This window comes from Pectinophora gossypiella, chromosome 7 (assembly GCF_024362695.1).
Source record: "Pectinophora gossypiella chromosome 7, ilPecGoss1.1, whole genome shotgun sequence".
Taxonomy (NCBI): Eukaryota; Metazoa; Arthropoda; class Insecta; order Lepidoptera; family Gelechiidae; genus Pectinophora; species Pectinophora gossypiella.
This window is the reverse complement of record NC_065410.1, coordinates 16,957,142-16,972,393: the sequence shown is the minus strand read 5'-3', so window position 1 is coordinate 16,972,393 and position 15,252 is coordinate 16,957,142. Positions and strand designations below refer to the sequence as shown.

Sequence of the window (15,252 nt, the reverse complement as noted above, 5' to 3'; positions counted from 1 at the left end):
TTGGTAGAAACTAGCGATCGAACATAATAATTCGTTGGTAGATTTATAAAAACTAGCCAAGACAGACCTTAGGCTACAATACATTATCTTATGTTATAAGAAGTTATGATATGTTATACTGTTACTTATAAATAAATTTCAGGACTGACCATTGAACTTGGCACCCATTTAGATCTCACTTCTTTTGTCGTTGAAGTCGACAACCAAGGCATTTAACGTAATATTGAACTTGGCTGTCATTTCACATTTATGTTTTTGATTGGATTGTTATTTTACTGACTTATGGAACCACCCATGGTATAAGAAGACCAGGTATGCTCAATCCTATGACAAGCCATTGCTAGCCCTTCATGACATAAGTGTTACCATTAAATTGGTATCTCCAACATTCCAATGAAGTACATTTTATTCTTGAATATTAAGGGCATTACTGACTAATGTATTTAATTACTATCATTTGTTACATTTACATAAATCATTAATACTGTACGTAAATGACTTACTAAAGTACAAAATCTCCTTGCAAAGTAAATTAAAAACACTGAACGTGGATATTTTTTACAAAATGGCAACACAGGGTGGGATGACGTCAGCTGGGCTAACCTTGAAATGCTAGCTGTCACTTTTGAGCATACCTGGTTTTCTTATACCATGGAATCATCCAAGAAGTTTCCTGTGTTGTTTTAACAAATATTACATGACTATGCAGTCGTGCAGTCAAGCGTCTCTTAGTGTCGCCGGAGCGTGTTTTGGTTCCATGGTCAGTCTAAAGGAATCCTGCCACCACGGTCCTCCGAGGACTGAACCGCGAGACAATAATATACATCCGCTCGACTCGTGCTTGAGTGACTGCTGTTGGCGTAGTCGGAAAACGGACAACCTACACACACACACACACATACACACATTATATAGTGTTAGTGACTTCGTAACGAATACTGAGGTTGATGATTCAGACCATGATACTGAGTTAATATCAAGTCGAATGTTCCGTTGCAAAATTCATGTTTTTTTGTTTAAAAAATATTTTCAATTCTATTTTACTTTTGCGATGTAAAATACTACTACTTGTTATTAACTCAGAATAATGAGCTGAATCATCCCTCAAAGCTTTCGTTACGATGTCACAAACACCCTGTATACTTCGTAAGCAAGACTGTGCAAAGCAGATTTTGGACAAATTAAATTTAAACCCTATGGTATACTCAAACGAGCCACATGAGAGGTGAGTTGATTCCGAGTCCGAGTGTGTCCTTGTCTATCGCCTTATCTACTCGATCGAGTAACACTGGGTAACTGTACCCAGTAGATAAAATTACTGAGTTTTATCATGGTAGAAAGGGACAAACACCGTGCCAGTCTTCTTGGCCCGTTTTTGTGCCAGTGTGCACCATCTTGTTTATAAAGTATATAATATCTTTGCCTACTTAAAACTCAGTCTGCACACAACTTTGAAACATCAATGAAGCGCCATTGGAACATGAATGGAGCTATGCGTCGTAAGACCGAATGTCCTATTAAATCCAATCCAACTGTTTATTGTCTCTGGAAATCTCGGTATTACGAAACAATGGAAGGAGAAGCCTCACTCGACATATAATGCTGTACAAATGAACTGCTGAAAGTCCAAGGACTGATTGCAAGTTTATAAATAATAAAACGAAATTAAAACTTACCGTAGCTCCCGGTGTGCAAGTATCACCGTTCAATCTGATGAGTCTTATTTATTACAAGGACAAAACATGAAAGTTTCATTATTCTACGTTTTCCGACTAACACCAAGAGTGCGCGCACAAATATGTAAAGAAAATTATTAAAAAAAAATTAATTGTACATAAATTTTAATTATATTAAATTATCCCAATCATGGGCATAGTTCTTCTGGTGTAATTTTACTAGTTTAGGAAAACGGACCCAAAGACGGCCTCGTTATATTGATTTTGTCACAAATATAATGCGTTAGGCCTAATCCTTTCGTAGGACCAAATTTACACCGACAAGTTGCGTTTTGAAAAGATGAACGGTCACGAGCAATAATATGTATACACTATGATACCATGTCACATTAACTTTTTTGACAAAGTAAACCGTAAGTCTCACTAAATGTCAAATATGATAGTGCGACAGGGTTCTAAAGTGGGTACATGATATTGCTCATGACTGAACAGTTAAAACGGTCAAAGTAATATCGCAATCGTATTTGATTAGCATTAGGCCTCGACATTCCCAATTAGGCTAGTCAGAGGCGCATCCAACAAGACGAGCTAAGAACTCAGGTTTTACCGAGTTGTCTGTTCTTTTACACCAACGTGAGAAAATTTGATTGATTGAAACAAAAAAAAATAGATTGTTGCTGTCAATAAATAAATTAAAAATAAACGTTAATACGTTTGTGTACTTAAAGCGTTCCAATCTACTCTACAGATGTGTGAACCTTCATCTTGTAGGTACACAAACATGGGGCCCTGAAAGGCAACATTGAAGCAATTGATTTAAAACAGCGTTATTTCAATTTTACATGTTCAGATATAACGGAGCAATGTCAACCGAAGTCAAATAGAAATATGATTTAGATAAATTGCTTCAATATGGCCCTTTTAACCCCCAGGTAACGGGTAAGATTCTATCTAGAGTAGAATATAAATAGCGAGTTCATTGACCTAGCGGCTCTCTTACCTACCCCCAATTCATATTACATTGTCATCGTGGAGTTCATATACTCGTATTTGTACATTCACTATTTCAAACATTGGTGCTGATTTCAGCAGACACCTAAGTTATTTATACCTGTAATAATTTTCTTTTAAAATGAATGAGTGATTGAAACAATAACCCGGACGAATCACATAGGCATCGCTCTGGTATGCTACCCGCTTAACGTGCGCTGTCAGCTTAATGCTGTCTGGTTAAACGCTAGTTTATGTTTCCAAACGTAATTTGAAAGGATTGTTTCCATTTAATTTAGGCTGTCGATTACCCGTCCCTTTACGGCAGGTAAGAAAATGACATGTAAGGAAAACTAGCTGAAATCAGTACCATTGCTGCTGTTAAAGAAATTAAAGTATGTATAACTCCCGGCAAACTTCTTGAGCATCGAGTGTCGTAGTGGGGGAAAGTTCGCGCACGTACACTTCCGTGCAAAAAAAATGAACTTTTGATTATTTTCTTAACTTCATTAAAAGAGACAATTATTATATTATTTAATTATGTAAATAAAACTAAACTTATATTATTATAGTTTATTAAAACTTATATTATATTATTATATTTAATAAAAATCTAATCGTCAGGTAAGTATAATATTGATTAATGAAGATTAATATGAGGTTGAAACCAGCAATACCAGAGCTAGTGCTAGGTTTTGGATCTGTAGACGTAGACCTCGTGCTAGTAACTAATTCTTAAACTTAAAAAAATGAGCAATAACAAAAAATCCAACAAAAGAGTAATAACAAAAACGTGACAGTTTCACTGCACGCAAGTGTATTCGGGAGTCAAAGGGACGAAGACGAGAGTGCGCGGGGGAAGTATCGACTGATCTACCAATAGCCGGTCGATGCGGGACTCACCCGCCCCCGCGCCCCGTACCGCACCACCAAAGAGACCTAAAATTCGGTTGTGCGCAGTCAAGGTCGATGCTCAAGAAGTTTGCCGGGATCTACTTAAATGTGATTTTATTATAGAAACTATAGGAAGAAAAAATATGTTATTTTGATTATTTAAATTCTTCTATGTATTATTTACACGAGGCCTAAGCATTACCCTCACAAAGCTAAAGTCATATCTTATATTTTAAGTTAAATTATTGAGGAAAATTTGTTTCTGGTTATGCAAACGCGGTGAGGTCTAACTCTCTTGATCTTCATAGATATTATTAAACTCTTTACAAATTGTCTGTACAATAGGTTCTATGGGTACAATCTTGTATGGCAGGTACGATTGGGCGTTCCACTGACGCTATGTACTTCCCCAAACGTGGGGGGAAACCGTCGGTAACCTTCTCGCCTCATTTGCATAACCAGCTCCCAGTCAAGCAAATATTTTATACTTTGTTATCTTCGATAAATTTTATTCAACTATCTACAGTTGTCACTAACACATGTTAGTGACATCGTAACGAAAACTTTGAGGGTTGATAAAGACCATAGTTCCGAGTTGATATCAAGTGGAATTTTCCGTCATCATCATCAATTTAAGAGCCACGCTCTTGTCTGTATAGCATTTTCCATTCCAGTCTACCAAAGACACGACGTTAACCTTTTCTTTAATCTGTTCCATGTAAGCTTTTCTTGGTCTTCCCCTTCCTCTCTTTCCTTCTAGCTTTCCTTCTATGATGTTTTTAATAAATTCGTCGTGTCTTTTTAAAAGTATGGAGCTGAAAATAATAAAAAACACACGTACTATGAATTTTCTTTCTATCAGCTGACCACATTTTATTAATATTTTATCTACTACAGCAATAACCAAATACATACTTAATACAAATCTTTACGTTAATTACATTACAACATAACTGTTGCGACACCTCCCCAACAGTCTGAATCATCCCCCTCAGTATTCGTTACGATGTCACTAACACCCTGTATATATTTATTTGTTGCTATAGCTTTAAGATTCATTTTGTATATAATATGGAATAAATAATTTAAGTAGGGGGTCTCCAAACTTTATAAATTAAGGTATTTTTGATTATTTCGCAGCGTGTAGCATTATTTCGATCCTGTGACGTCACTGCCGGTATTAATTCAGTTTATAGCATCATTCATGTTGTACTAGTAGCGTGTTGCAACTATGTGTAGACAAAATTCGAACCCCGGTTGTTCACGACATATTTTTTAAATCTTTGCCTACTATATACTCTATGTACAAAAAATATGTACACTGTACACTCATTCCACTCGTCCCTTCCAAAATAAAGTCGCGAACGGAGCTGCAATTTCTTTTTTTTTAATTATTTTTTCAGTATAAAACTTCAAAATATCCGGCTCGATGGACCATGAACAGGGAGACGCTTAGTTTTATAGTGAATAATTAAATAAAAAAAGGATTTTTTTTGCTCCGTCCGCGACTATTTTGAAAAGGACGAATGGAATGAATGTACATAGAGTATTACATGTAGTATTACAGATTATAAATAGTATGTCGTGAACACTGGTCCCCGACGATAGCAACCATTCCAAAACGTTGATATTTTGTAGTTGACATTGTTGATTAGAAATTTAAGACTGAAATAAACAATTGAACATACAACTCTCCTTTATTACAATAACCGTTACAATTAGTTAACAACTTAGAAACAAAACTTGCCTATAAGTGACAAAATACCTAACAAATACGTGTATAGACTAATATAATCTCAAAATATACTCACCTAATTACTTTGCTTGAATCAACGATATTACAAATTCAGTGTAACCTACCTGCTTTAGACCTCTATCTTACTAGGACACCATGCGCGACGGTGGTTGCGCCACCAACAAAATGTATGCAGTTGTATAAACGCTACCTCGCCTGGTGTTTGTGCTTGTTGGTGGCGCGAATGTGGTGGCGCCACCAATTAGATGTTGATGTATCTTGTGATAAGATGTAGTTGTGTCTTAGTGAGGTATGGCCCTTAGTGTCGGACATAAATATCGACAATTTTTCTGAAACAACATCTTCTATCGTGTGGGTTGTGAAGTGGATGACCAACCTGAGCATCCCGGATGAAGTCGCCATAGAGCCCTTTGGTTTGATAAATTCGATTTCCCACTGAAATAACTTTTTTGTACCTTTGATGACTTTGCTCTTGGCCCCAGACTTGCCCAAAGGCATTGACGAGGCCTAAGATGGAGCGAGCTCACCCAGAAGGTGCCTGTTCACTCTGGTTTGAAAGCACACTGGTTATATGCATTCGGAAATACAGAAGACGGCAGAGGATTTCACATTCTAGCAGTGCGCATAATAGCTACTTTAGTAAAAACACAACTAATGCAATCTGATTCTTTAAATAGTAAATCCATGCCCCATATCAGAGGCCTTAGGCTAACTCTGACATCAAATTCGATGATATCCGTCATCGTCTTTACAACCAACATGAGAAGAACGAGAATAGAATCCGAAAAATTATCAATAGCTATGTGCAACACATACCCAATACAGCAATTGTCAACAGTGTAAGGCTAGCAGCCGTGTCTAGCTGGCACCATGGACCACAGCACGGCTTCAGGAAGGGTCACCGGGTAACGGAAGAACGACCGCGCCGCGCCCAGCATCCTGCAAGGAGATAGCATTCCCTACTTTATTTTTATGGCCAAAGCGTCTGCAGCGCTCAGGGCTCTCACCCGGTACAAAGTTTAAGACTGTTGTCTTAAAACCAGTCTGTTGTACCGGGTGAGAGCAGAGAGAGAGAGACAGGCCTGAGGGACGCGAAGGGAGGATTACTTATAAGAATTAATCGACCCTAGTATGCCGATAGCGATAAGCGTCGATCTCGCCGGAGTGGGCGGTATCGGGGAACTGAAGTGTTTTTTGTCGCGAGCTGATTGGCTTGTTTATTATTGTATCCCGACCTTATAATAAAGAATAAATAACATATACGTCCTACTGCTGGGTACAGACCTCGCCCGGAGGGGGTAGCATACTCCACCCTGCTGCTCGATTGCGGAGGTGTTAGGGCTAGTAGCCCGGGACCAATGGACAATCAGTTGATTCAGCCTCCAATGTCCTAGCCAAACAAGGGACAGTCTGAGAAATTTATTTCGACATTGTCCCCTTCGAGCGCACACGCACGATGACTTCTGACTGTGCTGAACCCAGTACCTAAGGTTATTGAGAGCGTAATTTGAGATTGCCTATTAGACAATACCATTCCTAAAGACGAATTCGTGATAATGTATGATAATACTGGCAATAAATTTATTTTATTCTTATTCTTAATATATTTCATCACGCACATCCTTTTAAAAATATATACACATAATATACGAGTAACATTAAAGCGATTTGTACAATGAAGGCAAATATTACCTTCCTCAGTTTCCGCACATTGTAATAAAAAGTGGGTTTTTCCCAGAACTTGGGTTTCCTCAAATATTGCAAGAATTTAATCCAAGCCAAGTAAAATTACTCATACAGATTCACAATCAAATACATTTTCGAGCAGTCGTGGATGGCATAAGTAGGTGCTTCTTCAAACCGGCTATCATGTGGCTATAAGTACGAACGAACAAAAAAATAAGTACTTTTTAAAGTTAGGTTGTTTCTTGGTTCGTTATATATAATATATATTACTTCTTTAAACCGGCGATCATGTAGGATCATGAACATTTTTATGTAAGTATGAGAGTGTAAATAACATAAGGGGTGTGTGAGGATCGTAGCAAACTAGAAACTTCGTAGTATCTGCCTGATGGAAAGCAAGCTGATGTTGCGAACTTGGTGACCATGCGCGTGCCTCGCAACTCTGCTCTCCGTAGTGTCTGCCTACCCTAATAGGAAATAGGTAGACAGATCTTAATACTTGGTGAGCGGGCGCGGCCACCAGTCGAGCTGCGTGCGCGTGGCTCGCAGCTCGGCGTCGAGGCGCGCGATCTCGGCCTGCAGGCGCCGCACCACGTCTGACAGCGCGCTGGTCTCCGCGTCCGCCGCGTCCACGCGCTTCGATAGCTCCGCGCACTGTCTGGAGCTACTCTCACGGGCTCTGCCGAAATAGAATAGAATAACTTTATTCCCAAAACAGTGAAGGTTAAAAAAGCATTTAAGTACATAAATTAAGATTAACAATTTGTGACTAGTAGCTAACACTGCCCAGGGAAATGGGACTGACTCAGCATATTGTTGCTAAGAGTATAGTACGAGTACCCACTCTCACCAACACTGATATTCTGCCAGTATCCAAATTACGCTTATCAATTGGTAATAAATGAATTGAACATGCCAACAAAAACCCGTGGCGTGAAATACGTTACTTACATAACACCATAACATAGCATCACGCCCGTATCCCCAAAGGGGTAGGCAGAGGTGTATAATACACCCACTCCTTGCCAGCTATGTTAGTTAAGACGGCGAGCCTATTGCTAACAATCGGCCACAAATCCTTGAAACTGTGTGATATTAATTATCTATGATCCAAACATGAATTCAAACTCAAAATTGAATTGTACCAATGTTTTCTGTATTTTTATGAAAAATAAACATTTTACTACTACTACTAGAATCCGAGCCGGGATTCAAACCCGCGACACTTCGAACAGGGCTGTCGCGTGTTATAATAAGTTGGATTTAACTTTATGGTACTCTTTTGGGAAAATACGTCAAAAAAATGACATTCTGCTATTTTTCTAAAATGCATTCAGTAGATCTGCAAATTGGACTATTTGCAACCAGTGGACATTTTGCGAATTGGAAATTCTGCGCCTAAACGAGACGAGTGAAACGTTCGTCAAATAACGTACCTATTTGGGTGAATATCAAAATGTGCCAAGTTTGGTGGCGAACTTTCATATAATTTTTTCGTGAAAAATTTTTTGGGTTCATGACGGAACCCAATTTTTTATTCACCCATTCACATTTTGATATTCACCCATTTGTCAAAATTGTGGATTCAAGTGTAACTACTTATGTGAATAAAGATATCTTTGAATTTAGAATGATTATCGAAGTCTACTTACTCTTGCTCCTGCCGCAGCTTCTCAACGGCTTGCTCCAACATGCGTTGCTTCTCGTTGTTGTCTCGCTTCAACTCCGCGATCTCCTCCTCGGCGCCAGCCAGCAGCTCCTCGTGAGTGCTCAGGTCTTCCTCCACTATCGCCAACTGAGGTGAATACAGAGACATGATTCAAAAATGCTGTTTAATGGGTCATGACTGAAAGAAGAATTTTAACAAAAAGCGCGGTTTTTATATCTCAGATCATCTTACGATGTGTGTACCTCTGTCTACCCCATTGGGATATGGCCGTGAGCTTATGTTATGTCTGAAGTGGACTTATGTGGGCCGAGGTAGTACTGAATGAGGGAAAACGTCGACTGCGCTGTCGTAGGTATACTTACTGCATTACCCGTCCGAGTTAACACTTCTGTGTCCGTTGCAGCATCAGTGCTAGTTGTCAACTGTGACTGTTGTCACGTGTTATTATAGCAGTGAGGCTCACCCTGGTAAAGGCATGGTCCCTCTGCAGGCGTGCCTCGGCCGCGGCGGCGCGCTCCAGGGACAGCGCATGCTCCGTCACGGCCGCCGAAGCACGGACTCCTTCCAGTTCGTTGCGGCAGTTGCGCCAACCTGCAATAACAAACCAAAAAAAAAGCGATAAGGCCGCCATTTGCCATGTACTTAGTTAAGAGACTTTTTGTAATTATTTCTTTTTATTTTGGTGCAATAAAGTGTATTTGTATTGTATTGTAACAAACCGTGCAATGTTAGCAAAGGAATGGTTTACCCTACTGGAGTTTGTCTTTCCCTTCCTTCATTACAATCCTGGAATCTTTAATTGAGTAGACGTGTATCGTACCTGGTACTTTGGCTAAGTTGCGTTTTATGTCTTATTCTATGCGTAGATCACATCTTCACTGTAACTACCTACATACCAGGTGTTATTGTGGTCTAACGCGAATCTAATTGTAAGTACTTACGTCTATTTGAAGTATTTTAGTGTTGTTGGAAGTTGTTTTTACATCGTTTTAGGTCTAAACTTCAGTCAGTAACAAAAACATACCAATACTCATTTCTGAGGCTCGATCTTCCGCGGCGCAGATATCATTTTCAAGAGCGTATTTTTCCTGAAAGGCAGAATGGAATCAATTGTTACATCTCTTCTTCTAATCCTTTTAAGTATCCCCTGTTGGGATATAGGGCTCGAATAACAGATTTCCACTGCTCGCGATCTTTTGCAGCCTCTATAGCTTGCTCCGTGGCGCAGCGGTAAACGCGCTCGGTCTGCGATTAAGTCACTCTCACAGGCGCTCAGTGCTCAGGTGCTCAGTCAGGCGCTCGGTCTAAGTTAAGCAACTTTCGCAAAGGCCGCTCATAGGATGGGTGACCACAAAAAAAGAAAAAAAAAGCTTTCATCTCAAGCTCCTCCGTGCTTCGGAAGGCACGTTAAGCCGTTGGTCCCGGCTGCATTAGCAGTCGTTAATAACCACCAATCCGCACTGGGCCCGCGTGGTGGTCTAAGGCCCGATCTCCCTATCCATCCAAAGAAAAGGCCCGTGCCCCCGCAGTGGGGACGTTAATGGGCTGGTGATGATGATGATAGCTTGCTCCCATAACATGCCGAGAGTTTTCAACACTCAGTCAATTCAAACAAATGTCCTAATTCGGTTATGTGAGAGGACTTCTCAGGCCTTTACATATATAATAACCTAAAAGGAGTAGACGGATGTATAGGAGGCGAGCCTATCACACGATTTAACTGGAGTTCGTGTGGCAACGTTTAGTACAGCTGTGGTCCGATGCAGACCTGCAGTAGCGCCGACTGCAATTTCAACTGAAGACTAAACAAACGCGGTATACAAGTATAACTGTACCCGTTCGAGCACCGCCTTCTCCATATCCTTGTCTCTGAGAAGCTGTTTCAGTCTCTCCAGCTCGCGCATGGCCAGCCGCACCTTGGCGTTGTCAGAGTCCAGCAGCGACTTCAGCGCAGAGACTTGCATGCGCAGGCGCTCCGAGCAGCTCACCTGCAAATGATCGTACAGAGGTTACAACTACAACACATAACATAAGCTCTGGTCTATACTTCCAGCGCAAGACGAACTGAGTAGGTACCCGCAACTTACCGAACTTTCTGTTAGACCAACGTAGAGGTCTTACTTAGTTCCTGGCAATGTAACACCTCATTGTACTACATGGAATGCAATTACAAACGTAAACAGCCTATACACGTCCCACTGCTAGGCACAGGCCTCCCCTCGATCAACCGGAGGGAATGCAATTATAAAAAAATAAATATTGTTATTATGGAAGTGGTGATGACTTTATGCGTAATTTCAATAATAGTTAAATAGTTATTTTATAGACCTGACGTGTTTTGTTGGGTACATGCTTGCGTCACTTATCCCACGATAACGTGTCAAGCCAATACGGAAGGAAAATATCTGTACCGTACCTCAGTGATTAACTTGTGTAGGTAGGTAAGTAGGTACATGAATACCTTCACGTGGGCGGATCTTGTGTGGTGCGTCCGCTCCTCTTCAATTACTGCCACATTGTAATGTCACGGTCTAGACCACAGTGGACCCGAGTACCTACTTTCTTTTTATTTATTCAAAGTAACAATTTAATAAATGTTTTACAAAAAAAATACGGCGTCTCATAAACCTATCGACAGGTTTTTCTGTACACCGTAACTCATTGTTTATCCTTACATTTTGTAGGTAAGTATATGAAAAGGAAAGGGATGGGTAATCGACAGGAATAAAATTTATGAAACACACGTCAATTTTAGGTAGGAATTTTTAATGCGCGTATGCACTGGCCCTAATGACACCTTGTCCTGTAGTAGAGTTCCCTGGATATCTTACCGGTTGGTTCAATTTAGGTAACGAACTTTTTAATGACTAGATAACATTACTTAGGTACGCTTATTGATGAATGGACTAAGTCACTACATAAGATTTGATGAGGGTTGTGAAACCACCTGATAACCCTCACGATAAGAAGATCATAAGATCGGGCGAATGGTGACTACTTAAGGTAAGTGCCCAGCATAGGAAGTGAAGTATGGGTGGTATATCTTACTTGGAACTCGAGCGTCTTCCGCAGACAACGCATCTCCGCGCGGCGCCGGCGCCAGCACGCCAGCATCATGACGCGGCACACCCGGGCCGCGGCCGCCTGCTCCGCCCCCGTGTACGGCTCCTCGGACCTCTCTTCTGTCAGCTCGTTGCCTTTCCTGGAAAGCAAAAAGTTTCTAATTGACTACCAATATCCTTGGGTATAGCGCTTCTCTCGAGAGGTTTGTGAGTTCGATTACCGATTCCAACAATCCTGGTGTCAGTTACTATTGAGCCGCCAAAGGCCCCTAACATGGTTTATGTAACGACTAGGTACATACTTAAGTAAATAGTAGCCGAGACTGACTGTTCACGGGCCCTGCGCAGAACGGATCATCTTATTTTCGGACAATCGGTAATCAGCCTGCAATGTCCTAACCACAAGAGAAGATCGGATCGGGGCCTCTAAATCATGAGCGAAATTTCATCCACTGGACCACGGAGATTGTGATGATAAGAGTAAAATGAAATTCAATTCAAAATAAAATTAATTAGTTTACGTAACATACGTAGATGTCGTGGTCGCCGTACAAACCTTCTGATAATCCTGAATCCTGACCAGTTTTCTCACAATTACAAAACTCACTCACTTCACTGGTACACCACATACCTATATCAGGTGCAAAACTTATCGTGAGAATTACACATCCATTTTAAAACCCATACTTAACACAGTTCAAATTAATTTCCTTCTAACAACATTACTGTATGATAACAGTCATAAGTTCATAATACCCGATGAGGCTGGGTTTTACCCACTTTTTGTAACAAACACGATTGTGCGACCTTGGGGTTTTTCCCACTATTTGCATCAATAATATTGACCTTCGGGTTTCCCCACATCTGTAGTGGGAAAAACCCCAAGGTCATCCATAGTTTATATGACTTTTTCCTTATATTGTATAGGTACGCTTAACGCCAGAAGTGAGATGCGAGCAGCGTCACAACACACGGAGTTAGTACCTACAGGCTAGACTGTTTAATAGATTGTCTTTGCGATTTATACATACATAAACTCACGCCTCTTCCCCACCGGGGTAAGCAGAGACTATAGAATTCCATTTTGCTTCATTGTTCGCGATTTATGTTAGTAAGTATTTAAAAATACCATATTTTATTGTATTTATTGGTCTGTTCGTTAGGTATACGAGTATTATACGGCGAAAAAGGATGTGCACCAAGTAGAATTATCACTACGATTTCATACGACTTTTATACCGAACAGTACCTATTGAAGAGTTACACTAAACTTATTACGTATTATCTTTACATATGGATGAGTGTCGTTGACTTTTATAAAGGATATCGCAATTAAAAACATTTTTTTTGCTAATAAAGTATTGTATCAATCCCACAGTGTTGCCAACTTAGTGGATTTTCCACTAGATCTGGTGGTTTAGACATGTGGTTCGGCGAAAAAATATTAGTTTTAGTGGCTAGTGGATTTTTTAGTGGATTAGAGTCCTTTCAGTTAGCGGTAAGTGACGAATTTAACCACTAACACAACTGAATATGGTTTATGAGTTACTCGAGCGAAAGAACCAATATTTATTAGTAATACATACAATTAGTTTCATATTGAGTAAGATCAAGATGCCTAAGTCACAGTACACCCAAAAGTTTTGTTATTGTTGGTTACGTGACCCAAGTTTTAAAGGATTGGTTGCAAATAGTCGAAAGCACTGGTGGTCCAGTTACTAAGTGCAAATTATGTGGTATATTATTAAGGAATCATTATTAATAACAATTGAATAATTTACCCTGTCTCTAGCACGTCTTTACCTACGACGCGGTGCTAAAGAGGGGGAAAAAACATCCCACGATCTGACTGCACTGATTCGGCTTTGGGTTATCAAGTGAAATTCTGGTGGTTTGAGAGACCGCTCAGTTTTAGTGGTTTCTGGTGGTTTGCACGGCCGCATTTGGTGGGCTGGTAAAAATAAAGTTGGCAACACTGCAATCCCATTTGGGCAGTGTAAACTTAATGTGTACTTTGCCATATAAGTACTTAGTTAAGAGTCTTTTTTTCTAATTATATCTTTTTATTTTGGTGCAATAAAGTGTGGTGTTCATCCTGGACAGCCCCTTTTTTTATCCCCAAAAAAGTAGCATAGACAATGCTAAACTGACAAAAATGGTGAGAAATTTTTCATTTCCCTCGTTAGACACTGACCTCTCTCTACGAATCCTCTTAGTAGGCGTGAGGTCTTCCATCGAGACAGCTTTGGGTCCGATCTTGACCTGTCTGGCGGGCGTCTGGCTCTGGTAAGCATCGAGGCAGCTCCGCAGCCGCGCGAGGTGAGGGCCCGGAGACGACGACTTGGCCGTGAACTTGCTCACGGGCACCGAAAACAACTGCTTCTTCGGGTGTGCCGGCTGCACGCGGTTACTGGGGAACAAGAGACAATTGGGTAGTTTCCTAGGTCAAAAATAAATTATCAAATTCTGATTAAACTGTAAATAAAGACAGATCTAACAAAAAACGTTTTATTTTTTATATTTAACTTATTTATGAATTTAAATTAAGAATAAGTGAGACTTGTGACTTTTTCTATGTCTTTACAGGTTGCTTTTTATGCAAATTCCCCTAGAGGTCCGTGTTGCTCTATGACAAATTCCATAGTAATTTCGTGTTTTGACGTTTAGTAAAGTAACTGATTTTACTAGTTGGAAACTACCCTACCCACCCCCATTCATACGAATTATTGTGCACTGACATACTATAAACAAATAGACTCACAATCGCTAAGGATTTTTTCTTCTAAAAATCCGTCCAAACCGTTTTGTAGGTAAATACGAACATAGATTAAGTTATGTAGGTAAATAGGTATAGAAAAAGAGTAGGTATAATTTCGTTCCTCAAATTAAGATGTAATGGTTATTAAATTAAAGAAAAATATCGGTTACACAGTGTCGTCATTACGCCCAAATTCGATCTTGACAAGCCGTAGCTTAGTGAAATCAGAAATCAGAAATCAGAATCATTTATTCAACGTAATTATCATGGATAAACTTGTTGAAGGTCAATGTAACATTTTTGAATTTACGTCATTTCGCAAGGTGTTATGGCTGAGGAGAAGAAATGACAAGAAACTGCAACAGCAACACATCTTTTAAAAACCAATGAGGATATACATTACAAGTTATTTAATAACTAGAGGAACACATTCAATACCAGACATTTTTATCATTTAGGTAGTCATTAATCTTATAATAAGCTTTTTTACATAAAGTAAGCTTCACGTGAGCTTTAAATTTATTTTCTGACAAATTTAAAACATTATCTGGTATTTTATTGTAAAAACGTATACATAACCCCAAAAAAGATGAATTTAATTTACTTAATCTAGAATTTTGAATAGCAATTTTATGTTTATTTCTTGTATTGTAAGTATGCCTTTCACAGTTTCTCGGAAGGAGAGATAAGTTTTTACGTACATACATAATGTTTTCATATATATATTGACTTGCGACCGTCAGTATATTTATTTCTTTAAA

The 15,252-nt window shown here is 39.6% G+C and overlaps 1 protein-coding gene across 1 annotated transcript; it reads right to left on the bottom strand.

The window, feature by feature from the left end:
* Positions 1-5,238: 5,238 nt before the first annotated feature.
* Positions 5,239-14,473, bottom strand: LOC126368330 (myosin-14-like). Its single transcript, XM_050012241.1, has 9 exons — positions 14,454-14,473; positions 13,928-14,143; positions 11,720-11,873; positions 10,507-10,659; positions 9,696-9,759; positions 9,135-9,262; positions 8,655-8,797; positions 7,502-7,681; positions 5,239-6,255 (listed from the first exon to the last, which is right to left on the bottom strand). The coding sequence occupies exons 1-9, from the start codon at positions 14,471-14,473 to the stop codon at positions 6,162-6,164; spliced, it is 1,152 nt and encodes a 383-aa protein (XP_049868198.1). The 3' UTR covers positions 5,239-6,161.
* Positions 14,474-15,252: the final 779 nt, after the last annotated feature.

Excerpts from the sequence above, each read along its gene's own strand:
- LOC126368330 (XM_050012241.1), bottom strand. The coding sequence starts at position 14,473 with ATGTCAGTGCACAATAATTC. Across the intron at positions 9,263-9,695 it reads AGCCTCAGAAATGAGTATTG|GTTGGCGCAACTGCCGCAAC; the intron begins GTATGTTTTTGT and ends TTGTTATTGCAG. Across the intron at positions 7,682-8,654 it reads AAGCTGCGGCAGGAGCAAGA|AGCCCGTGAGAGTAGCTCCA; the intron begins GTAAGTAGACTT and ends CTATTTCGGCAG.